Below are 24,534 nucleotides of genomic sequence, written 5' to 3'. Positions count from 1 at the left end.
GGGGGGTTACATTTTGCTACTGAGTAAGACCTGCTTAAGGTTTGGGCAATGGGGCCATGGATAGTCATCGCTCGGATGGTCATCCTCAAGCAGGCAATGGGGGCATGGATGTCTATCCGAGGTGCTCATCCTCGAGTCTTGGCAACCCAAAATAGTGCCATTTATAGCTGTTATGGAATTCTAAGATAAGGGCATGGCCCTAAATATCTTCTACCACTAACGTCGTACAATCTTTGTATAGAGGCTATATTAATGGATCAAATTGCTTAGGTGGACTTCACTCATGTAGCTATGTTGGAACTTGTCACCTCCATCATCTTTGTTGAATTTCTTGGATTTGCATATGGCTGCAAATGGATCTGGTTAACCCATGACCCGATCCAACTTAACCCATTTTTATCCAATATGATTTCTAAGGAGCTGGAGGGGTAGGTCAGGTCCCAAACTTAGATTTGTTCAACATTTTTGGGTCGAGTCTGGGTTTATAGAATCTTGACTCGACTGGACCCAGCCCGACCAAATCCTTATATTATTTGTGTTTATGTTGGATCTTCTTTTTTGTTACCCAACCTGACCCAAATGATTGGATGTATTAACCCGCGATATAAAAACCCAAAAAAAGGCGGTGCCATACTAGGATGCTATTTTCCACGGAGCTCAAAGGAGGTATTGTCCTGCTCCTATTGTCCCCCTTAGACATGCCCATGAAGACACCCAACTAGGAGGTGATGACATTCTAGTTGGGACACAATCGAACATTATGAGGAATAGAGACCTTTTGAAAATCTGCTTGTTGATTTTGTAGTGTTACATAGGTCATCTCATGAAGCTCGCAACTGTTTACAGATTGCCATCAATCTTTATGCATGCAATGTGGACAAAAAGGACCGGAATCAAATTGAAGAATGGAAGCCTGAGAGATTTTTAGCTAGCAATTTTGAACCAACGGACCTTTACAAGACGACTTTTAGAGCAAGAAGAAGAATATGTGCTAGATCTTTTCAGGCAATGCTAATTTCTTTTACAACTATTGATAGATTCGTACAAGAGTTGAGCGGAGACTGAAATGAGAGGAAGATCATATAGATTCAGCTCACAACCCACAAATTTCAGCCTATGCATGCATACATTACCCCGAGAGCAATGGATCATTTAGGATTGCAGTCATCCTAAATTTTTCTTGCATTTTTCTTCTCCTGCTCTCCTCGCAACCTGTGCTGGTATTTTTATTTCATAAAGCATGTGAAACAAATACCTTTGTTACTGATCTAGAATTTCACATGGCATAGAATGTAATTTCTGCATATACTACAGTTTTTAGGCTATTTAGCAACTTTGCCAATGGCTTCCTTGGTGCGGTCTTTTATTCACAAGTCAATGATGTAAAGCTGATTTTACCGGACACCTTAGTGAAATAACCCTAGTATTTTAACCAAAGTTTTGTTTTTACTGCGGCTAAACATGGTCCAAATCTGATCTAGATCCGAATATATTATGTTGAGATCGGGACATACATGGCCTTGAGCCCACCCGAACAATCCACCGGGTCTAAAAGATTATCCATGGACTTATTCTAACTTATTAGGTTGTGCTTGGATCCTGGACCCCTACATAAAATTGGGTCAAATCAATATCAAGCAAGTTCTGATCCGGCTCAACCTATTCACACCTTGCGACTTTTAGGCTCTATTTAATTTATTACAAAAATATAAAAAAATAAATCATTATAAAAAAGTACAAAATATTTTCTTATAGGGTAAGAAAATTACATTAAAAAATTATTATGGACATAGGGACAATTTGATCATCTTGAACAATGTCTCTTTTTTTTTTTTGTTGACAAACACACTATTTTCAGAGGAAAAAAAGAATATGTTTGTGAGAGAAAATTCTGATGCATTATTTATCTCTTCAATTTTTTAATTCCTTTTTATTATCAAATAGTAAAAAAGAAGAAAATTTCATCCTTCACGCAGCTCACCCACCGCAATGCAACGTCCCTTCCTGTCATGGACGCGTGTCAGCATCGTAACGGGAGCCAACATGTTTCGCGGATTTTGGACATAGCTGATCGTGCCACGTCTCCCTTCCCCGCGCACAATCCTCCTCGGTGCACGCAACAGGTCAACGTTATCCGCTCTCAGCGATTTAAAATCGCATTCCAGGATCTTAGCACACGAGAGGAGGTCACAATGTTTCCTCCCCGCTATCCGAACGTCCGATCTTCATCGAGCGAGCTACGTCTCGTCACGGCCGCACCGTTCCTCGGATTCCATAAACGACGGCACGCCAAACGCGGTATTAAGTTCTGCATGGAAGAGAGTCGCTGCAGCGGGCCCCACAACTGGATCCACGACCACGTTTCTCTATGTAATTGGTCACAGGGTCCCCTTCACCTAAAATCGCGTTCGCTTCTCAACGCGTGGCTCTGAAGCTACAGCGGCTCGGCTAAAGAGTCGAAGAAACCCTCCATGTGACTCGTCTCGTTATACTACTGGCGTGGAGCTGTTTCCTTAGGAGTAAGCCGAGCTGACTCAGCTGAGCCGTTAGACCGAGCAAGCGAAGTGCGCCCGGTCGTTCAGCGGGCAAGTTGAAAGGTCGGTCCTTGGGTCCGGGTTCGGGCTGCGTCTTGATCCCGATGTCGACCGTTGGATCTCGACCCGCACAGCTCTTAAAGCACTCCGAACCCCTTAATTCGTCCGCTGTACAGCTTTCGAAGCGACCTTTGCGCGATCCAACGGTGGATTCGCGCGAAGGAAGGAGAATCCTTCTTTCGGGCAAAAGATACAACCTCTGTTCTTCGCGCAAAAGATACAACCTCTGTCCCGCCCTTTGGTCCATCTTCTATAAATAGGCGAGCCAACGTTGCCTTCGGGAGCGTTTTTTGACTGCCACGCGGCGAAGGGGGAGCAGGGTCACAGGAGGGAAGGGAGGAGCGAGTTCGTTGAGGGGAGATATTTGCTTTTGTTTATTCTCGCTTCTTTGATCTCTTCATCTTCTTCTCCTCGACTTCCAGTTTTGAGGTCACACCCCACCCACCCCAGAGTAAGTCTCTTATCTTTCTTTTTTTTTTTCCTTTTTTTTAAAAAATATTTATTTTATTTGCTCGAATTTTACGTGCTAGGGTTTGGTTTGGTGAACAAAAATGCTTGAATTTTTTTTGATCTTTTTGTGAAATGTAAACGTTAAAATTTCACTGGGTTTCAGGGGTGGATTCTTGGTTGGGTTTGGTGGGCTTTATCGATACTGATTTTTCAAAAGAGAGTGATGTTTCTGTTTTCACTGCTTGGATTTTTGTCTGAAATCTCTTTTTATTCGATGTTTTCTTTTTCTTTTTTTTTTCCCCCTTAATTTGATTTCCTTTCTTTGAAAGATGAGTAACGCTGTATGTGCTTCAGTTTATTTCTGGATTTCTTTTGGGTCTCGTCGTAGCTTCATTCTGAGTGTATCCCTTGCTCGGTTTTTTTTCGCTCACCTTAGCTTCGGTCTGAACTAGAAGAGAGTATTATCCAATATCTGCACAAGCAAGTGTTCAGCATCCATCTTATCAGTCATCATCATGGTGCCATTAACTACAACTAGCTGGCTTTGGGAGATTGGGTGCCATATCATGTAGATCTATATTATAAATTTATAATTTTATGACTCGGATATGTTCAAATCAAGATAGGAAGACTAATATTGTTTAAGTGAGATGATCAGATAGATGATGCAGTATTGAGCCCTCTTTGTGGTTTGGTACTTTGAGCGTGGAGTTCTTCTGCATGTTTTCTGGCCATGTCAGGTGGCGCTTAAGCCCCAATTTTGGTTGCTAATTTATGGTAAATTTAATAAATGGCCTGTGTATATCTTGGTTGAAGAAGATTGGTCCTATGGTTTGAGCCTTGAAATTTGGTTTTCAAACAGCATTTCTTGTTGTGTGTGGCTCTGCACCATTGCCGGGTGTGTCTTTGATATGCAAATCATTCTGTGCTCATTGCGTACTAGGATCTGATGCCCATGCAGAAGGATAGCAATGACATAACAGGAGTGGTACCTGGCGATTGCCAATTCGTATTGTTATATGTTTATTTCGTGATGTAATTAGATGGCCAATGATTGAAATTCTAATGGCACCCATCTAATCAACTTTTATCTGTATTAAGTATTCTTTATCTTGCACACATTAATGACTTATTTCTGACCATGCTACAGTTAGCAGTTTGCTCGTGGAAACTTTCCATTGAGATCTGTTTTTGATGGTTAGCTTTTGCCGTTGTAATAGAAAACTCAGAGCTTAAGGAAGATAAGGTTGTGATGAGGGAAGTTTGTTAAGAATAGTCTTGTATTGACTGTTGCCTGAGGAAAAATTGTAACAAGATATACTTACTTCATGCCCCATTCTATTTGTTCCCTTGATTGTGTCCATCTTAGACCTCAAATCTCCTAATAGAGCACCTTATACCTTCTGATGTTGCTTTCTTTCCATGTATAGCTTAAATGGTCAACTGTTTCATGTCAAAATGTTGAATTAGGGGAAAATTCATTAATTATAATGGATGCACATTTCACGTGAGACATTTACTCCATTCTAAAGAAAATCCTTCTGGTTTTTTGGGTTGCAGAGGCTTTGGTGCTAGAAAGAGAGAGACATACAAAAATATCAATCAACTGAGTGATGGAGGTATATGGAAAATCTATGATTGCTGAGCCAAGTAATGTGATTTTTTTGTCCAGTATTCTTAACAGGGAAGAGCCAATCCCTAGCCACAAATGTGATAAGAGATGCCAAAATGAACATGTATTTGGAAACATGTACCGCTGCAAACTAACAGGAATAACACACATCTGTGACCAGAACTGTAACCAGAGGATTTTGTATGATAACCATAACTCCTTTTGCAGAGTAAGCAGGCAGGTCTTTCCTCTTTCACCAGCAGAACAGCAGGCAGTTAGAGGAGTTCGGAGGAAGCTTGAAGCAGAGAACTCTGATGGCTGTGCTTTTAAGCGCAGGCGAGATGCCCAGCTGCATCCTCCTCCTTTTGAGAGGTCTTTCACTGTGGTGTCTCCAATCTGCAGTCAAGTTGGAGATGGCATGGACATGAGTTAATGCTCAGTAGTCCCATTTCCATTTCTTTTTCTTTTTCCACCTTCCTTTGCTCCCTTTGCGATGCATATTAAGAGTGTCCTTCCTCTATTGAGACTTGGAAGTGAACCAAATATGTTATGGACATGTTGTGAAACTCTTAAAAATCCTTTGTAGTACCATCCAAGTGGAATGGTCGTATTCTAACTGTTTAACATTTCATTAGAACCTACAACAGATTTGACTGCCATTCATGGATGTTCTTTTTTAATAGAATGTTTCAAGCAATCAGATTAGATCTACTATTTCTTTCAAGCAGTATGTTGATTCATAATTTAGACAGAGGGCCTTCTAAAGCAACTGTCATCATTTTTAGCTTTGATTAGATGATCCAGATGGTATTATATGTTGACATCTTTGCTTCCATGTTCTCTTGATGAACTGCAATTTTAATGCTCTGTAATACTGTCCTTGGTACATGTGTTTGGGTCATGGTTATCCTTTCTTAATGCCTTTATGTTGAAAGTATGCTTTATTTTCTATTGTTAGTTTTGGGCATCATTTAATCTGCTTATGTGTTAGATCCTTTGTGTGGAATTTGTCTGCTGCAACAGTGGTATTATTATCTACAACTGACTTGAATTGACAGGTTTTGGCAGTCCACTTGATGTATTCCTATTGTTTTGTTCTGGTAAAACTTTATTTATCTATTTATTTATTTTATTGTGTCTCTTAGCTAGTTGCAGCCTTGCAGGTTGTTGATGAAATATTTTTATATATGACACGAATCTTTTGCTTCCCATGTTGATATTTGTGAACATTTCAAATTATTTTGCAGGATAATTCGGGCTTGAAGCTCAGGAGAACTGAAAAATAATGTTTAGTTAATCGTTTTTCATTTCAATATGTGGAAACTCTAACCTTATGTCTTGCATTTTGAAGGTACAAAAAGGATGATTCCTATCACGTAGCTTGTCACAACACTGAGATAGTTGATTCCTGCTCAAAGCTCATAAGAATTCCTTCTAGCAGATTCTCCTAACATTATGTACAATTATCAAGGAGCTTAACCACAGCGTGGCAAGGCAGCAATGGTTCTTTTAAATGCTGCAAAGTTTTAAGAGGAAATCCTAGTGGGTGGTTTGATCTCATTAAGCATACCATGGTTGGACTGCATTGAAACTAGAGTCATTTTGTCCTGAGCTTGTTTAAATTCTTAACATATACTTGACATGTTTTGAGGCTCTCGCTGTGCTCTTGGATGCTTCAGGCTGTGCTGTAAAGGTGGTCATGGTGATGTTTTCCATTGATAATATCATCTCCTGCTTGAGCTTTCACCGCCTTTACTGTTTTCTAAGAACTGTGAAGCTTGACTTTGTACTCTAGGATGGTCACTCTTGATGTATTCTCAAGTCTCATTTGTATATCTGTTTATTGCACACTTTTTATCTGAACATCTTGTTGATGATGATAAAGTTGTTTATTGCAGAAGACTTTTTGTATTATGGTTACATATTATACATTATCTTTTATGTGGATGCCTATCTGCAAATTTTTCATTTCCATAGTTCTATATAAACCGTTCATCTTGTTATTGCTTTAACTTATTTCTTTAACTAATATATGGCTAGTTCAATGAAATATAGAATTTCACATTTCTTTTCCATGTATTCCTTCATTGCATATCCAAACAAGTGAATGGGAATTGTGATTCCAATTTCCTGCCTTCCATATCTATTCCATTCCAATTCTATTTCCAATTCTCTGAGAACCAAATGCAGCATCGTAGAGGTGGTTCCATGATATATGAATAGTGGTTTTGGCAAATAGCTAATGGTATAATGATCAATAACAGTAGCACTCAGAGGTGTTTACACAGGTTAATCCATGAAAGAATTGTCATTTTCAAGATTGAGTTAATCTGCCAAGGAGAGGATTCACATTTAGTAAAGAGGTAGGGCTCATACTAACATTTTTGAATGGAGAAAGCTATATATCATCCACTGCTGATCACTCCTCGGTTCACCTGGGGACGTGGAAATCAATGATTGGCTGAGTGCAGGCAAGGTCCCTGACACCATCAATCTTACAATGTTTAACACTGATCTCTGATTGCAGCATCCAGAGTGAATTGTGCATTAACAATACTTTTTTGTAAATTCAAGTTAATAATGCAGTTAGGCCAATTTGTAGCAAGCCCGGGCTGTAGACCTGACTCAAACTGCCTCTTAATAGACCTATAGGAAGATAGATCTTAAAATTGAAGAAAAGACACAAATAGCATTTTAACAAGCGAGAATCAAAAAGTGCGACAGCTTCAGCTCGGATAACGGCGTTCCACGCCCCGGAAGGTGCAAGCGACCAAATGGACCTTCCTTTCCCCGTTCTCCTACAAACTCCTATCCCTACAGTGAAGCCAACAAGAAAGTGGATCCCGTGGCCGAACCCCTGCACCAAATCAGCATCCAAGAGAACATCTCGGCCCAATTCGACGCGCGTCGCGGCCGCTGCCCCTTCCCCAGTAATTATCCTCCTCTCTCTCTCCTGCTTTCTTTTGGTGCCCTTTCTTGGAAAATTTTCTTTTACCTCATTAGGCGGTGGCGGTGGCGGTGGAGGCGGACCTGGAGAGGAGGAAGTACGATCTCCTGAGAGCTGTCCAGGACACGCAGCGCGGCCTCGTCACCACCGCCGACCAGCGCTCCTCCATCGAGGAGGCCTTGGTATGTACCAGAAGACATCGGCACTGTGTCTTTCTTTCTTTCTTGTTGAATTTTCTTGTCTTGGTGCCAAACCAAACCCACGGAGCTGGGTGGGCAGGTGCGCGTGGAAGGATATGATGCAGGCTTGCCGGTGGACCTATCGAAGCTGGACGGCACGTGGCGGCTCAACTACACCTCGGCTTCCGATGTTCTCGTCCTCTTCGAGGCTGCCGCCAGGCTCCCTTTCCTTCAGGTCCCGATCCTGCTCCCTTTTGTTCTCCTTTTCTTTTCCATGGACTACTGGATCACCCATGGTTTTTTTTCCCATTCCCCTGGGAAATTTCTGTAGGTGGGACAAATTTTTCAGAAGTTTGAATGTAAGGAACGGTCTGATGGAGGAATTGTAAGGAATGTTGTGCGCTGGAGCATTCCAACTCTATTAGAGGTAACAGACAGATGTGCTTTTTCTTCATTGATATAAAGTTTTGCCTGCTTTTGCTCCCTGAAATTTGTCTGTAATTGGAGAGAAAAAAGGACTTGGAAGCCTTTGGTCAACTGTAGAAGTGGATAGTGTTTGTATTCCATATCAACTTGCATAAAAAAGAATTGGAGGTTCTGTGTTTGTCTTGAGTGGTGCATCCTCCATTCTCAAGATTTCAGACCCAAGTAATTATGATCAGGCAGGATTCCCTGCCTTTCTCAAAAAAAAAAAAAAAAAAGGTTGGGCAATAGGCACAATTGATATCTATTATAAAATAAAAGAGACAATCTTTAAAATGTAAACTTGTCTTGAATTTTCTTTCCTTGAAGGTGGAATTTTGGTATGCAGTTTGGAGTTGTTATTTGTTAATAACATTAAATAATGCGTGTGTTTTCTGTTGATGCTTACAGACAAAAACATTACATAAAGGTAAGAAGTTATAGTTGACAAAGTTTTCATAGAAATTCTATGTTTTAGTTTAGAACCAGGTCTATGCGCTATAAAGGTTTATTCAAAATGGTCTAACTTAAGGGAAGGAAAGGCCATGTTAGATCTGTAGTTAAGTCTATTCATCTATTTATGCCATAAGTCAAAAGGACTAATCAAGGTACATCATCTCGATACTGGATTCTATACTCATATCATACTGGTACAATGTCGGTCTGCCCAGTATGAAGGTCAATTTGGTATACCTAGACTTAGTACACCCCCTTACCGAGTTTCAGTTTCATATCGGTATGAAATGGTATGCTTAATACAGAAAGGGACGCACTGGTACAACGAACCTTAGTAAGAGGTAAAGTGTTAGCTATAGTAATGGAAGCAAAATCTAAGAGATGTAAGTGATTCATGTAGTAGAGGCCTCTTTGTCTGAAGCCCATCCCAATCACCCTCCCCGTATGATGGTCCTGCACTAAACAAGATGAAGAATTAAAGTTAATAGTACAATGGCTACCGGTGAGTTGATCGACAGAATAAATATTCATGGCAAGCTTAGGAACATGACATGTGAAATAGAAAACTAACTAGAAGCATCAAATCAAGGAGTAAGTGTACCATGGTGGGTAACTGATGAGGTAGAGCTATTTGTTTGAAATGGAGTGTAAAGTGGTGATGGAAGCACCAAGAGAAGGCATTAGCAGTCATCTGGTGGAAGACTCTAGAATCAAGAATCCAACTAGAGGTAGATGTGGTCGAGGCTAAGCAAGGTAAAGAGGTAGGCATAGCAGCATGAATGGGCATCACAAGCTGATTAAGACAATCTAAGATATCTTGTGATATTCTTTTCTCATATATATGTATATGGGAGGGAGAGGGTTGGACTAGGCTACACTCAAGTGAAGCCAAGCTTGGATCCAGTCGCCTCTGCCATTGTTGGATTAATATGGATCTTGAGGCATTCCAAACAGTTATTAATAGCCAAGCCTGGTCCGTCGCAGGAAAAGGAAAAAAAGAGAACCATTAATTTGTGGGATGGGACATGTTGTCCATGCCAACACCCATTCCTCAAATAAGAGAAGCATTAATTAGTGGGATGGGACGTGATGTCTATGCCACTGGGAGAAGCTCCTGTTCCTGGGGACGCATCCTATTCTCTCTCTCTACCCCTATCCAAGATAAACACTAAACACCAAAACGAGAACAACTAGTCTGCGAGAATAAACACACATCTCGCAGAAATAAACAGAAAAAGATCTTGCCACCCTTGGTCAGGTGAGGACTACCTTACAGCAAACAACAACGGAGGATAAACAAAAAGTTCGGAGGAGCAAATGCTAAGTGCTCAAAAATAAACTTTAACCTACTGGGAGAAAACAACAACTCTAAAGAAATAGACACTAATGTGTCCATGATAAATACCAATATCCAAACAATAAATGCCTAATCTACGGAAATAAACATAAACATTGTAGAAATAAACAAAAAAGGATTTGGCCTGGGGTGGAGGAGAGATAGTGGGAGAGAGGGCGGCACGTCGTGTCCCATCCTGTTAAAAATGAGTGTTGTATCCGAGAAAAGGGGAAAAAGGTTTGAGGGTTGTCCCATCCCATTAATGCTTTGTCTTTTTTTTGTTTTTTGTTTTTGGATGTAACGGTGGAGGGGCTACTGGTAACAGCTTGCTTTTAGGTTCCAAGATCCATGCTAATCCAATAGTGGCAGAGGCGAATGGATCCAAGCTTGGCAACACTTGAAGTCCAACTCTCTCTCTCTCTCTCTCTCTATATATATATATATATATATATTTATTTATTTATATACCAACTCTATTTAAAGAAGGAAAAGTGTTCTTTGCCCAAACAAGAGGAATGCTTCTCGGGTCATTAGATTGAGCATGGGAACATTTGGATGGACAAGAAAAAGGTCCAAGCCATCAAGGGGTGGGAGACTCCTACGGCTGTGATGGAGCTATAATTCTTTCTTGGATTGGTGAATTACTATCGGTGATTTATAAGGGGAGATTCTGTTATGGCAGCATCCCTGACCGACCTCTTGAGGATGGACCGGTGGCAGTGGTTATCATCCATCCATGAGGAGCCTGTAAGTGTAGTGCCTGGAATGGTAGATGGTCAGCTGCTTCTAGACCTTGTTGTTGATGATGGGAAATGTAAGTCAGATCTGGATGGAAGATGCTGGTGCTTCTTTAGCAAATTCTCAAACAGATTGTGAATGCTATAACAGAAAAGAGTAATAAGGCTGGAGAAATGAATCAGCTATTGCTGATTGCAGCAGCAGCATGAAGGCTCAATAGAGAGAAAAGAACAAGCTTTGAGCTGCATTTGACCAGTGATGAACATAGAGAGTAGCTAACTTGAGTTAACAACAATACCAAAGATGAAGACCACTAGAAGAAAGGCAAGATTGTTGAAGAAGCACCAAAAGCAATGGAAGACTGTTTGGTGGATTGCACCAAGGCCATAAGGCTCTGATACCATGTTAACTAGTCTCTAGTCCTCAAAAGCTTAAACTATTAGGTAAAGGGTCAACAATGTATATCAGGCCTTAACTGGTTAAAGGTTAATATCATAGAAGAAAGTGCATTATGTAAGTACAGGCAATGCCCTCCAGTGGTCTCAGTTTCATCTGATCAAGATCAGAAAACTCTCACAAGTGGATTCTTGCATATAAAGTGTTTATCAAATTTTGGCCAATTGTCATGTCATGCATGAATTTGATTTTGGGGGTTGTATGTGTGCTTTTTGCATAAAATTGCAACAGTTCTACTCATGTCCTGCCGCTATTGTTTATAGATTTCTTTTATGTTTTGCAATTTTTTGGGCTTGGTCTTCTTGATGTTTCGAACCTCATAAAAATTTTCTTTATAGGAGCAAGAGGGTGCAACACTGCTGGTCTCTGCAAAATTTTCTGTTCTTTCTAAGCGCAACATCTATCTTCAGTTTGAAGAGGTGGGTACATAAGAATTTAGTTGTATCTCTTATACACATGACATCTTGTTGGCCATTCATCTTGCACATGCTTTTAAATGTCTTGTTCATACTGGTCCAAATGAAACGAAGAGTGAAATTATTCAATCATAAAAAGGCTTGCTCAAATTGGATAACAGTTTTTCTAATCCTTTCCTTTAAAACAAAAAAAAAGGAAGCCTATTGTTATATAATAACAGAATAGCATATTAGACCAACTGCTAACTTGCAAACACGTAGAAGTCTAGCTGCCAAAAGTTCAACTGGTTTATATGCTTATACCCTACTATATATGTTAAATACCATGTTCTCGGATAGAGAACTTAAAAAAATTATGGTTTTTAAAATGTCATGTTTTCTGATGCAACTTTTTCTTTTGAAAGCTAAATCTATGATTCGGTGATAATAGAGCAGGCTATTATAGGGGAAAGAAAGTTACGATTAGAATGTTTTAGAACTTCAAAGCATTTTTCCATCAGCCTGAACCAACAACTCTAAGCAAAAATCTTATCTTTGCGTTGCTTGATGCTGGCTTTGGATGATAGAAGTCCTTAAAAGAAGTAGTTTTTAGATGCATAAAGGTCCTTAAAATAAGTTGTCCTGTACGTTTGTAGATCTCTGATTTATTTTCATTCCAATATGTTTGGTTTCTAATCTTTTTGATGCCTATGATCCCTTGCTGCCTGCTTTAGAGGAAATAACTGTAGAATGATTGATTGACATGAACTCCTTGCTTTATACAACAGAAGCACTTGCAATGGCTATTCTTTTTACCATATTCTCCTAAAAATAATGCTGAAATTACTGTTCAGATATACATTATTTCACCTGGTCAATTTGTTTTCTTAATATCCTGTTACTGCTTCTGCAGTTTGTGCTTAGTTGCAGGAACATCGTTTACAGGTTACTCCATTCTGGTGTTTTTTTCCTGCCCTCTAAACCCTTTTGAACACATAATAAAATTTTTCATTAAAAGATTCTGTCATAATCTTCAGTTCTAAAAAGCTAGTTGAAGTCAATATCATCGTTTGGAAGCTGACTAGGTTCTCTATATGAAGTAGAAGGTAAGTTATTTATGGATTACAGTGAGTAGATTATATTGTAGGTGTCCATGTCAGACCCTTGCTCAATGTTTGGAAAGCAGCCATGATATGCAAGCTATCAAATTACTGCCTAGTGCAATGTGGTATATGGGTGCATGTATGGGCCCCTATGTGGTTGGTAACTTGTTATTTTAGTTCACCTATGTGGTTGGTAACTTGTGATTTTAGAGCCTATCTTATATATTATTGCCATGTTAAATGGAGAAGAAATCTCCTTTGCATTAAGCTCATATTTCAGATACACTAACACAATGAATAATAAATTATGAACTAACAAAAATGAGCAACAAGGATTCATGGCTTGTAGTTAATCTTAAAGTACCTACCTAGTAAACTAGACATGCAGTATGTAAGTTACCAATATTCAAATAGACACTCCGAAGTCAATATTATTCAGAAAATAACATATCATTCATCATGATTACAATCATCTGGGCTCAGGTCTCATGTGAGCTGCTTAGGCTTATGTAGGCACTTGATATCTTATAGTGTGGCCCAGGTCCAATGTGGTATGGTCACTAGGTTGCATCCGCATATGTGTGTGCATTCATGATCACACAAACTGCATTTTAAGACATTGCCTTGATGATAAATAAAATAATGAGCGGCTTTCCTAATCAACGTCGATTACCTGTTCTGCATAAGAACCTATAACAAAGCCCTTATGGATACTCAACACAAACATACTAGGATCTACCTACGCAAAAGGGCTATGGCATCCTAGAGGTCATGGAAGATGTATTCTCTCACTTTCTTATATTTTATTGTTGAATATTTGATATATTCATGAGCCCATTGAAAATCTTGGGTTTGTCCTTTGGTGCAAGGGTATATTATCTTCTTCAAGTATAGTGCAGTTCAAGAGCCTCTGTAATGTGTTATGTCCTGTCTGACAGAGTGAGACAAACCTTTCAATGAACTAGGTGAACCTAAAATTTCTTGAAAAGAAACTTGGAACATCACATGCTCTGGTACGGTGAAGATAAATTTTGTCAAAGTGGACTCCTAGGGAGGAATACCTGTCAATTAGGTGCACACTACCAAAGCGCCTTGTCACCATGACCATGACATATACCTGATAAAGAAGACATATACCTGATAACAGGGCCGGCCCGAGCCCTAGGCGACCGATGCGGTCGCCTAAGGCCCCGGGCCAATGGAAGGCCCCCGGGAGGCTGACCAAAAGGAAGCAAAGGCCCCATATAAAATGGGAACAGGAGCTGGCTACGAGTCTTCCCCCTTGATGGAAGGGAGGTGGAGAGTTTCTTGGCCTGCAGAGGGGCAATTTGGGAAGTTGGGGACAATAGTTTTGTTTTGGGTGGAGAGAAAGAGAGAGGAGGGATTTGGTTGGCTTCATGCACGTCTGAAGCCACTCTTATCTTTCATCCCTTCTCTTTTTTGGTTTTGGTCTTGGTTTTCCTTCCCTCACATTACTCCTGATCCAGCTGGGCCATCAGCAAGAAAGATAGGGGGATTGGAGGTCGACTTCTTGGAGGGTAGAGAAAGAAAAGGAGGGAGGGGGGGTTGAATGGCTGCTGTGCCGTGATGTTGCAGCGGCTGCTTGGGTGCTCACTTGAAGGGGAGATGGTGGGATGGGACTTTTATTAATTAGATGGAGTGAATTTCCCATAATGCCCCTACTTTCTCTTATAGAGAGGTTCCTTTCTGGACAAATTCTTTCCCTTACCTTGACCATGAAGTGCCATGGGATAACCTTTTCCTACTCTGCTCTTGCTTGACATGGTAAACAGTACTGTCAAGCATTATCTTAGTTATTTAATCAGTTTTATGGGCCCTTCCTTAAGTATAATTACTTTTCCATGCTTCCATTCAAAAATTATATTAAGCTGAAAGGATTTTTTATCTGTCTTTGTTGCATACATGCATTTTTGTTGAAATAATGTACTTGATGGCTATCTATTTTCATATCTTTTTTCTAAATATTTTATACTTATTAATTTTTTTATTATTAAAAAAAAAAAGCCTCATTCACTGAATCTGCCTTGGGCCTCCAAATATATTGGGCCGCCCCTGCCTGATAAAGAAGACATTTTGATTGATATATTTTCTCAGGCTCTCTCCTTCACTTTGTGTCTTCCCTGTTGTAATCATATGTGATGTTATACTTCTATATCAAACAATGGCAGCATAACTTGCATGCTTGTCCATTCTGATATTCAAGTTCAGTAATGAGAATAGAGATGGAATCAGTTATGTAGCATGATGGTACACTTAATTTGCCAAAAGACTGGGTCTATTGTTGTGCATATTATTTTCTAGGTCAAGAAAATTTTGAAAAGAAAAGTTCTTTACATTGCTGCTTATTATTTTGTGGTTTGAGTTCTAGTGATTTACCGATCTACTGTCTTGTAGGTCGCTGTGGAAAATATCAAGATTAGCGAAGAGCTGCAAGCATTGATAGCTCCAGCTATTCTTCCTCGTTCTTTTTTAAGCCTACAGGTATGCCATGAGGCACCACAAATTTATCAACCTAATTATTCATTCTGTTGTTGAAATTTAAACCAGATCATATATGATAGTGTTAAGTACCTGACAAATTCATATTAATAAATTGGTAAGCACAAGTTAATACATGTCCACTGTTAATTGTTCTAAAATAACTGGTTGAATCATATCTTACCTCCACCTATTTAGCTTGTTGGCTGAACGATCGTCTTCTGACCACCTTTGGGGTCAGTGGATAAGTTTTGGATCTCCCTGGAGATGCTATTATGTAACTAGAAATAAGCAGGCTTGTACAGTAAACAGCAGAAATCTCTGGTTTAGTCCCAGCGCAGATTTTTTTTTGTTGCCCACCTTCCTAATGGTGTTTGTGAACGCAGATTTTGCAGTTCCTTAGGACTTTTCGAGCTCAGGTGCCAGTGAGAAGCCCAGAAAGGTACTTTATTATTATTTTTTGTTCAAGTACGGGAAATATCAATTTCATCTTTCATAGGATGTGAATAGCTCAAATCCAACTTCATTGCAGTCGCAGATCACCTGGAGGCTTGTATTATCTATCATATATGGACCGTGACATGCTTTTGGGCCGTTCTGTTGGGGGTGGTGGAGTTTTTGTTTTCACCCGAGCACAACCTCTTGCATCATAGTGAGTTGGCTTTTCCTTCCACTGAAATATCCATGGACATACAAGTATCAAAGCATGGTGGACAGTTACTAATATCAATGGAATTTATGCTGGCAGACTGATGTTAGATTTACAACCAGATCATGATCTCATGCTTCACGTATGGACTTAGGAAATCTGGTAATGTTCTTTGTATGATCATAGGAAGAATTAAATGCTTGATTAAATTTTAACATTATCATTTTACTTTAATTGCTTGGCAGATTACTGAGGTGTAATGTAATCAGAACCTGAGATTCTGAGAGGTGGAAACTATCAAGCATCACGGGTAAAAGCAAAAAATTATGAACACGAATTATCTTAATTGGTGTTTCCTTTGTCATATGATTAATTATATGTAAGTTGAACTAATTCTCGAAAGATGTTCCATGAAATATCAGAGGACACAATAATCTTGAAATTTTGGAACGTGATTCCGGTGTTGCATCAATTTTGACAATATGATCTGAAACGGGTTTGTCTTATCCAAATTGGATTCCGATCTTTCTCGGTCCAACCAAAATCCATCCTGTTAACGGCAGAGAAAAAAAAACATACAGTGATCCCCTTTGCAACACATGGCAGACAAGTTTGCCAAAGGTAGGAATTATTGGCTGAAGTAGATCGGGGTGTTAAAAGATGTCTGGCCTGACCGAGAAATTACTCGATGGTGGACCTGTCCAAATCCCTGTAGGGCCCTATTTTGATCATAAAGAGTTTAAGGAGCCGTTCGGTTTGAGGATAGATTTTTTTTTTAATCAAACTTTTTTTTTTTAAGAAATTAATTTTTGAAAATATGATATCTGAAAAAATAATTTTGGTATGTTTGGGTATTATATATATATATAAAAGGAGAGAGAGAGAGAGAGAGAGCAAAAAAAAGAAAAGAAAAAAAGAAATTGATTTTATTCTAGGTCTATAATGAATCTAATTCATGGAATAATATCTCAGCCTATACCTATTTAATGTGGCCTTATGCATGCACGCCATCAACTAGCTTATCTGGTGGATGCTGTACCTCATACCAAGTGCAGGACCGATTGCAACGCGAAAGCAATCGTCATGCGGGCGCAAGAAGGGCCGTAGGAAATTGGAACACTGGAAATCTTCCAATAGAGAAAAATTTGGCACAGTGAAATCATAGAGCTTGACTTTCTTTTCGCTTTGCTTTATATTGAGACAGAATTAAGCATCGTGACTATAAGGCACGAGTTTACATTATCAAGAGAGAGAATTGGACCCATAATACTGCGATGCTAATAAAGTTATATATATATATATATATATATATATATATATATATATATATATATATATATATATATATATATATATATATATATATATATATATATATATATATATATATATATATATATATATATATAAGTGGAGAGGTCAGATGCGAACTTACACTGAAAAGAGCTCCAGAGGAGACCGGCGAAGATAAAGGCATAAAGCTGATGACTTGACACTGCTAGAATTAGGAGCATAACCGAGCACTAATAAAGTTTTCGTTGCCGATACTCTTTGCGCCTTGTTACAAGATAAATGTTTTTTTTTTTTTTTCGGTGAAAGATAAATGTTCGATATTGTAACGGATCTATGGGTACATAAGTTCGTAGGTGAGGGTGACCACCGAGCCAACCAAAAATTTGCTCAAACCATCAGAGGAGGGTTCATGAGACCATCTCGTGACAAGGGCTTCCATGTTGGTAGTTGGAGCCTTGCATGTACGTTTGCCTTATATAATCCGATTTCCATTTAGGCTGAGAGCCTAATCGGGTATATATATTTTTAATAATATTATATTTTATTTATAATATATATTATTAAAATATAATATTTAGAATATAATATTATTATATGTGTTAATAATATTTTTAAATATGATAATTCTTTGAATTTGATCTTGAGTATAGCTCGGTCAATATTTGAGTCGAATTGAATTGAATTGATTTCGAATATTATTTTTTTATTATCAAACTGGCTTCGAGCTTGGATATTAAGATTCGATTGTTGTCGAGTGGAGTTTCAAATATGAGTATTTTGGATTAAATCGAGCTCGTACTTCTAGCTGTTCTACTTGGCTCAGCTCGACTGCACCTTTCGTAAGAATTTATTTTTAAAAAATAAAAGTAAAATTTTTCATTTTTATTTTTTAATAAAATAATAAAAATAATCTTAAAAATAAAATTATGATAACTAAACATATATTTTTTGCATTGGATTCGGTATTTTTATTGAAAATAGGTAATAAAAGTTTTCCAATCAGGGCCTCTGCGAGAACAAGACAAGTGAGCAAATCGTCATTCAAAGGCCCACGGTCCACCAAAGAGTGAATATATGAATTTTTTATTTCATTATCAGAAGGGAAGGTACTACTTTAACATGCAGATGCGCTCCGCGCCGAGTCATTTTTGATCTCAGCAAAACCTAGTGGCAAAAGAAAAGTCGAAGCAAAAAAGTAGATCCCAGGCATCAAGCAATCAAAGCTGATCCTTTTTTTAAAAAAAAAATTATAAGGTTTACAGTAGCATTCTTTTTTATTATTATTTTGGTGTTCATACAGTAGCGTTCCACTCCAAAAAGTCCACTGCAGCGTCACCTCAAACATCGCTGTCACGTTCTATCACGCACAGATTTCTTTTTTCTGGACAATTAGAGCAAGCTTGGAGGGTACCGCAAAATGGCATGGCCCTTCTTCCCGTACGTTTGCCAGTCACGATTAAAAAAATAGAAAACAAATAATAATTACTACTTATTTATATGAGTGAAATCATCATCACTAGTTCTTTTCTAAAAGATTCTGGTATCCCACTATTGTGCCATTTTTTATAACTCGATAAATTAGATAAATCTACTTTCTGTAATAATTCAACTTTATAATGCTTCTGAAATCTTCAGAGTTTTTGCATTATAATTGTGAGATACATATTACCGACCTTGCGAAGCAAGTCTGCATTCATATGAGACTTTTTTATTCTTACCGACCCGCAAACCCAACTTGCATTTCTTATTTTTTTTACGTAAATCTCAGCCCATGACCACACGTTTGTCATTCACTTGAACTTAACCATAAAAAAAGGCAATATACAAGCAATCTTCTTCTCCTTATCCATTATTTTATACAGTGATCACCACTTTGCCGAGGCAATGCGACATTTCCGACAAGCGTAGCGTGGAGGCACGAAGAATGATGGGAAAATCTAAAAAAAAACAGCCACCCTGTCACCATCAGAAAACAAAGGCATCGCGATCAAAAGTTAGTGGCGGTCCGTTACCGATCATTATTTATAACAAATTAGTAATATATAAAAATTTGATCACCATAATATAAACTTAGTGATAAATTGGTGACAAATCGATCACAAAATATGCGGATAGGATAAACGCCAAAATTTAGTGACCATTGTAGTGACGGATATCTGTGACAAAACTGATAATCAAAATTGTAATCAGACAAATTTAGCCGTCACAAAAATCATAATCCAAGTGTTTATAAATTTTGAAAATATTATTTTTTGCATTGATGGGTGTTGCTGGAAATTGGACCCGGGGGCGATCGTCGGTCGAGGAGAGGGAGCGGCAGCGGAGCGGCTGTCCGTCGGCGAGTGGCGTCCTCCGTTGGGGTGCCTGCAAAAAGCCGGTGGCCGGGTCTTCCGGCGCCGGCCCTCCGACGCTCAAGTCAGAAGGGGGGCAATCTATGTGAGAAGAAGAAAGTGTGTTTATTAATTTTTCGTCCCCCCCTCTGAAAAGCGAAGGTTCCCTTTTATAAGGGGGGGTCGGTGTACCTGTGGTGTGATTGGACGAGGCCGCTTGTACGGCTCGATATGCCGCTCAGACTGGCGCACGATCAGGTGAATCATTGCATTGATGTTGGAGGCATGGCCGAGATCAGAGACTTATCATCGTTGATTGGACTCTGCTGGGCTGACTTGCCGTGGCGAGTCGCGGGTCCGTAGATAACTGGAGCCATGCGCATTAATTGTTGAGTAAGCCGGCGGTATGCATTAATTGTTGAGTAGGCCGGAGACTTTCATCAATTGTTGAGTGATCCAGAGGTTTGCAGAGATCACGCGTAATAAATGCTGGGACAGCGGCAGGGTATGGCCTTTGGCCAGACCTCTGAGGGGTACGGCCGTAGTAGGTGGCTGACGTGGATAAACCTTTGGGGTCGGGAATTCTCCAGGTCGGAGGCTCTGAGGTCGGACGCCGACCTCAGTTGTCCGGGGTCGGCGGTCATGCGGCCTTCTAGCGGCGGGGTTACTGTATTACCGGGGGAAAACCGTATTCCCCCAACACTACCCCCCGACTTCCGAGTCCGAGCAGCTTGCAGGCTCGGATGCGGGAAGTAGAAAATGTCCTTGCGGTTATCGAGGTCGGAGAGAATCGCGTCCGCGTCCTTACGTGTCCGGGAGCTTTTATGACGGAGTTTGCGCCCTTTGGTACCTCGAGGTCGCCTTTAGGTGGCGGACTTATGACGGGGTCTGCGCCCTTAGGCATCCCGAGGCGGCTACAACGAGGACAACGCCCCTTGGATCTCCGAAGTCGCTCCGTTCGGAGAACTCATGATGAGGATTCCTGGGCCCAATGAGGCGGCGCCTCGATCTCGTGGTCGAGGCTCCCCTCTTAAATAGGTACGTCGTTTCGTGCCTCAAAGTGAATACGTGGCACGATCCAAGGTCGGGTGTTTCTGTTCTCGTATTGGTGGGACAACGATCAGGGAAAGCGGGGGCTAGATCGACGCTCCACGTGTCCCTGAGGCCTATTAAACGGAGGAAGCAGGAGTGGCGTCCGCTCGTCTTTCAAGATGGTCCGGTTTTTCGGACCCATGATGAGGCCGCGAGATCCGATGGGACGGCGCTTCGATTTCGTACTCGATTCATTGCTCTGGATTCAATACAGTGCTTCGGCTTCTGAGGCTGACACATGGCGCAATCCGAGCGGGGGGCGGAAACCGAGCCCGCCGATCTGGGCCGTTAGGGGGGCCTATATAAACCCCACGAACCTGCCCTAAAGGTTCTATTTGGTTGCCTTTGTCTTTGCCGTCTCCTTCTTTGCTCCTCCTCTCAACCCAATCTTGCTGACGGTGCCCGGAGCGATTTCCGGCGACTTCTCCGTAGGTCTCTACCCTGTACCAGTTAGGGTTCTTCTTCCCCCTCCTCTTTATTTTCTTTTCCTCCGGCTTGTTCCACTTTCCTGTAGGATGGGTTCTGGTCCAGAGGATGTGGGGTCGAGTCTGTCGGGGGAGGAGTTGGAGTTGATCCGCTCCCGGTTCTTCTTCCAGCCCGGGTTTCGTCTCGAAACCGCAGGGCCGGAAGACAGGGTGACGCGGCCGCCCCCAGGTCGGATCGCGATCTATCGCGAGACGCTCTGGGCTGGCTTGCGGTTCCCTGTTCACGAGTTCGTGAGCAACCTGCTGGTAGAGTACCAACTCGCTCCAGCACAGCTTACTCCGAACTCGTGGAGGACCATAATCGGGTTTCTGTCCTTGTGTCTTGGGCACGGGATCCCGATCTCGGTGAGCGTTTTCCGCCGGTGTTTTTTATTGAAGAAAAACCCGGCGGATGCGGGGTGGCTATACTTTGCCTTTCGGGGCGGTATGTCACTCTTCCAGGGTGCCCCTTCCTCTATTTATGAGTGGAAGGGAAAATTTTTCTTTCTTGCGTCCGAGGCGCCGTGGGGGTTCGACCCGAGGTGGGGGCACCCGCGGCTGAAAGCCCTCAATAGGCTTTCCGATCCCTCGGGGAGGGAGTCGAGGGTTTTGGACTCTCTGCGGGCTCTCGGAAAGGGGTTCAACCTGACCGAGCTCCTACGAGAGGGCGCCTTGGCAAGCGTGGGCTTAAGTTGGGCACGCCCCAAGGGTAAGAGTAGTCGCATCGCCTTGTTTTTACTTGTTCTCTCTTTTTCCCTAACGGTGGTCTGATACTTAGAAAAATTTTTGGTTTCAGACATCCCTCACATGCCGACCAGCAGCACGTCTCTTTTCTCCCGATTGAAGAGGTGGGAGGCCGAGGCCGGGGGGGCAATTCCCCAGCCTCGGAAGAAGTCGAGGTCGGCCGGTGCTTCTACATCGGCCGGGGCTGTAATAACCCCAAAATATTTTTTTTTTATATAAAAAAAAGGATAGAATAGTCCTTTAAAATTGATATAAGGGGTAAAATTGGAAGGAATCAAAAGTTAATGGCATAATAGTAGATGCGTTGAAGTGTTAGGGGCAAAATGGAAAGGAATCAAAAGATAATGGCATAATTGCAGATATATCGAAGTGGCAAGGGCAAAATGGAAAATTAATAATATTAAAAAAAGGGTGAATAGTGTTTTGATGTGATTTAATTGGAGGGTTTGAGCTGGCTCACGGGAGTGAAACCGAGAGAAAGAGGGAGGGGGTTCTCAGGCGTGAAACAGAGGAAAGAAAGAAAGAAAAAGAGAAGAAGAAGAAGAAGAAGAAAGAAGAAGAGGAAGGGGATTCAAGGAGGAAAGGGATCCCGGTTGCACTTCCAGCTGAAGGGAAAAACGTAGATCTCCTTCCCCTCTACGCAAGGACCTCGATTTCCAAAAAGAAAAAGGTAAATATCCATCCCTATCTAGTCTTTTGATGACATTAGGCTATACAAAGGGTGGATATAGTCTAGAGGGGTCGGATAAGGGTTGTAGAGGTGGTTAAAAGAAGAAGAATCGGATTTTGACAAATTTTTCCGGCACTACGGAAAAACTGTGTCGAAGTCCCAACTTCGGCAAATTATTTAGGGGGTCAAACGGCCTCCGATGATGATGCATGTTATCTCTTTGGAATCCTCTGTGAGTGTAGAATGTTAGGTAAAAATTTCATCAAATTTGGAGTCTTGAAAGTGGATCAAAACCGGGATGAAGTAACCCACTGTCAGTTCGGGTTACTGTTCATCCGGGTGGAAAATAGGGGATTTCATGCTATAATAGAGTATTAAGCCTAGATTAGGCTAAGGGAGACCTTGTACTCGTGCAAGGGAGTCCCTAATACACATAAATGATGAGTTAATTAATAGAAAAAGAAAAAGAGAAAGAAAAGAAAAGATTTAGGGAACGGGGGAGTTGAATTAATTAAAGTCCCCTATATTATAATTGGCACGTAGATTATAGCCCTTGATACAAAACTAAATGTATTGTAAATGCATGTCACAGTTGGGCAAGAAGCTAGGGAACAAGAGGAAGAAGTTCCCCACTGCCTGCTGTAGATTTTTGGAGGCGTATCAGGGCTGTGCCAGATTGACAGGTGAGTGGGAGTCATGTACTTTGCACCATGAGCATCCTTAATTCATTTTCATGAATGTCGCCAAGTGTGAATTGATTTCACTTGAGCATATTGATTGATATTGTAGTAGATTCCTCTATAATCTTGATTCTCCATGCTTGATTATTCTGTACATGCATTTGAGGGAACATTGAGAGGAATTACGAGGGGTTGATGAGTAATCAAATTGATTCTGAATTGTGAAATGATTTCTTTTGTAAATTGATTTCATTTCCTCTATTTTAAAGACTTGTGAGTCGTAGCTTGATTATACTCTTTTATGAGTAATTAAATTGGTTCCAAATTGTGAAATGACTTCTTTTGTAAATTGATTTCATTTTCTCCATTTCAAAGATTTGTAGAGCCTTTTTAGTGGTATATTGAGTTGTATTGCACTTCCTTGACCCTCACTCCTAACCCTGATGTTAGTTTATGATTGGGTCATGATCGAGTGAGTGGTAGTCTTGATTATACTCCTTTTTAGTAGAGTATTGGGAGGGTGCATTATGGCATTTATGCATGGCTTGGCAGTATCTGCAGGACACCTAGAGTCGATGGGGTTGAACATCGGCCTTTGTGCACATAGTAGCCTTCTGGGTGGGCGGAGCCCAGTCCTTTTCTAGGGGGGACACGGCCCTAGGCGTAGGATCGGCCGGTCCTACGACTTATATTCTGCTTGCCGCCGGGCATAGTAAGACCCCGCGAGGTGCAGTATGGCTTTCCGCGGATGTAGAATTTCCGCGAGGTGCCGTTTAGTATGTAGATGTGAGATGGATTTCTGTTCTGGATACTGGCCAGCATTTATATGATCAGTGTGGTGTCTTATCCTGCATGTGCATGTGACAGTAGGGAGTTGTTGCTGGTTCGCCTGGGGCGTAAAACCCACCTCCCGATAGCTGTCTAGCATTTATGTTATCGGTATGGTGTCTTATCCTGCATATGCATGTGACAGTAGGGAGTTGTTGCTGGTTCGCCTGGGGCGTAAAACCCACCTTCCGACAGCTGTCTAGTGATGATTTACATATTGGTGTGGTGTCATATTCGATATATGCATATGGCAGTAGGGAGTTGTTGCTGGTTCGCCTGGGGCGTAAAACCCACCTTCCGATAGCTGTCTAGTGATAATTTCAGCATATTGACACCTGATTTGTATGTTCCAGCATTATGATCTGTTGAACATATTCATGAGTAGCATATATGTTGACTTGATTATTCCATATATGCTTCAGATGAGTTGATATTGATTGTGGTGATATTGATGATTTACTCCATATTCTCTATGTTGAGTTCATGTTCATGTTGTTATTGATCTTGAGATTTCATCTCGAGCCATGATTATATTCTGTCTCATGTGCATAGTACTC

The 24,534-nt window shown here is 40.8% G+C and overlaps 2 protein-coding genes across 4 annotated transcripts; both read left to right on the top strand.

Annotated features, from left to right (window-relative positions):
• The first annotated feature begins 4,657 nt into the window (after positions 1-4,657).
• On the top strand, positions 4,658-6,624 carry LOC103708503 (uncharacterized). The gene has a single exon (XM_008793460.6). It carries the CDS (start codon positions 4,658-4,660, stop codon positions 5,087-5,089), a length of 432 nt encoding a protein of 143 aa, XP_008791682.1. The 3' UTR covers positions 5,090-6,624.
• On the top strand, positions 6,595-16,326 carry LOC103708505 (Plastid-lipid associated protein PAP / fibrillin family protein). Of its 3 annotated transcripts, XR_005509400.3 has the most exons (10): positions 6,595-7,586; positions 7,660-7,785; positions 7,883-8,017; positions 8,114-8,209; positions 11,569-11,649; positions 15,144-15,230; positions 15,614-15,669; positions 15,760-15,879; positions 15,976-16,038; positions 16,122-16,326. XR_005509400.3 is itself a non-coding variant. In XM_088718617.2 (9 exons), coding segments are annotated over exons 1-9 (858 nt in total). In that variant the 5' UTR covers positions 6,595-7,430; the 3' UTR covers positions 15,977-16,326. The 3 variants fall into 3 exon arrangements, 2 of the variants coding, with proteins under 2 accessions (XP_088574743.1, XP_038977076.1); XM_088718617.2 differs by having other exon boundaries at positions 15,976-16,326; XM_039121148.3 differs by lacking the exon at positions 16,122-16,326 and having other exon boundaries at positions 15,760-16,110.
• Positions 16,327-24,534: the final 8,208 nt, after the last annotated feature.

The sequence above is a fragment of the Phoenix dactylifera genome, chromosome 3, assembly GCF_051530095.1.
Source record: "Phoenix dactylifera cultivar Ajwa chromosome 3, Ajwa_hap1_PhDact_Kaust_v1.1, whole genome shotgun sequence".
In the NCBI taxonomy this organism is placed as follows: domain Eukaryota; kingdom Viridiplantae; phylum Streptophyta; class Magnoliopsida; order Arecales; family Arecaceae; genus Phoenix; species Phoenix dactylifera.
The sequence above is the reverse complement of the archived record's forward strand: the minus strand, read 5'-3'. Positions and strand labels throughout refer to the sequence as shown.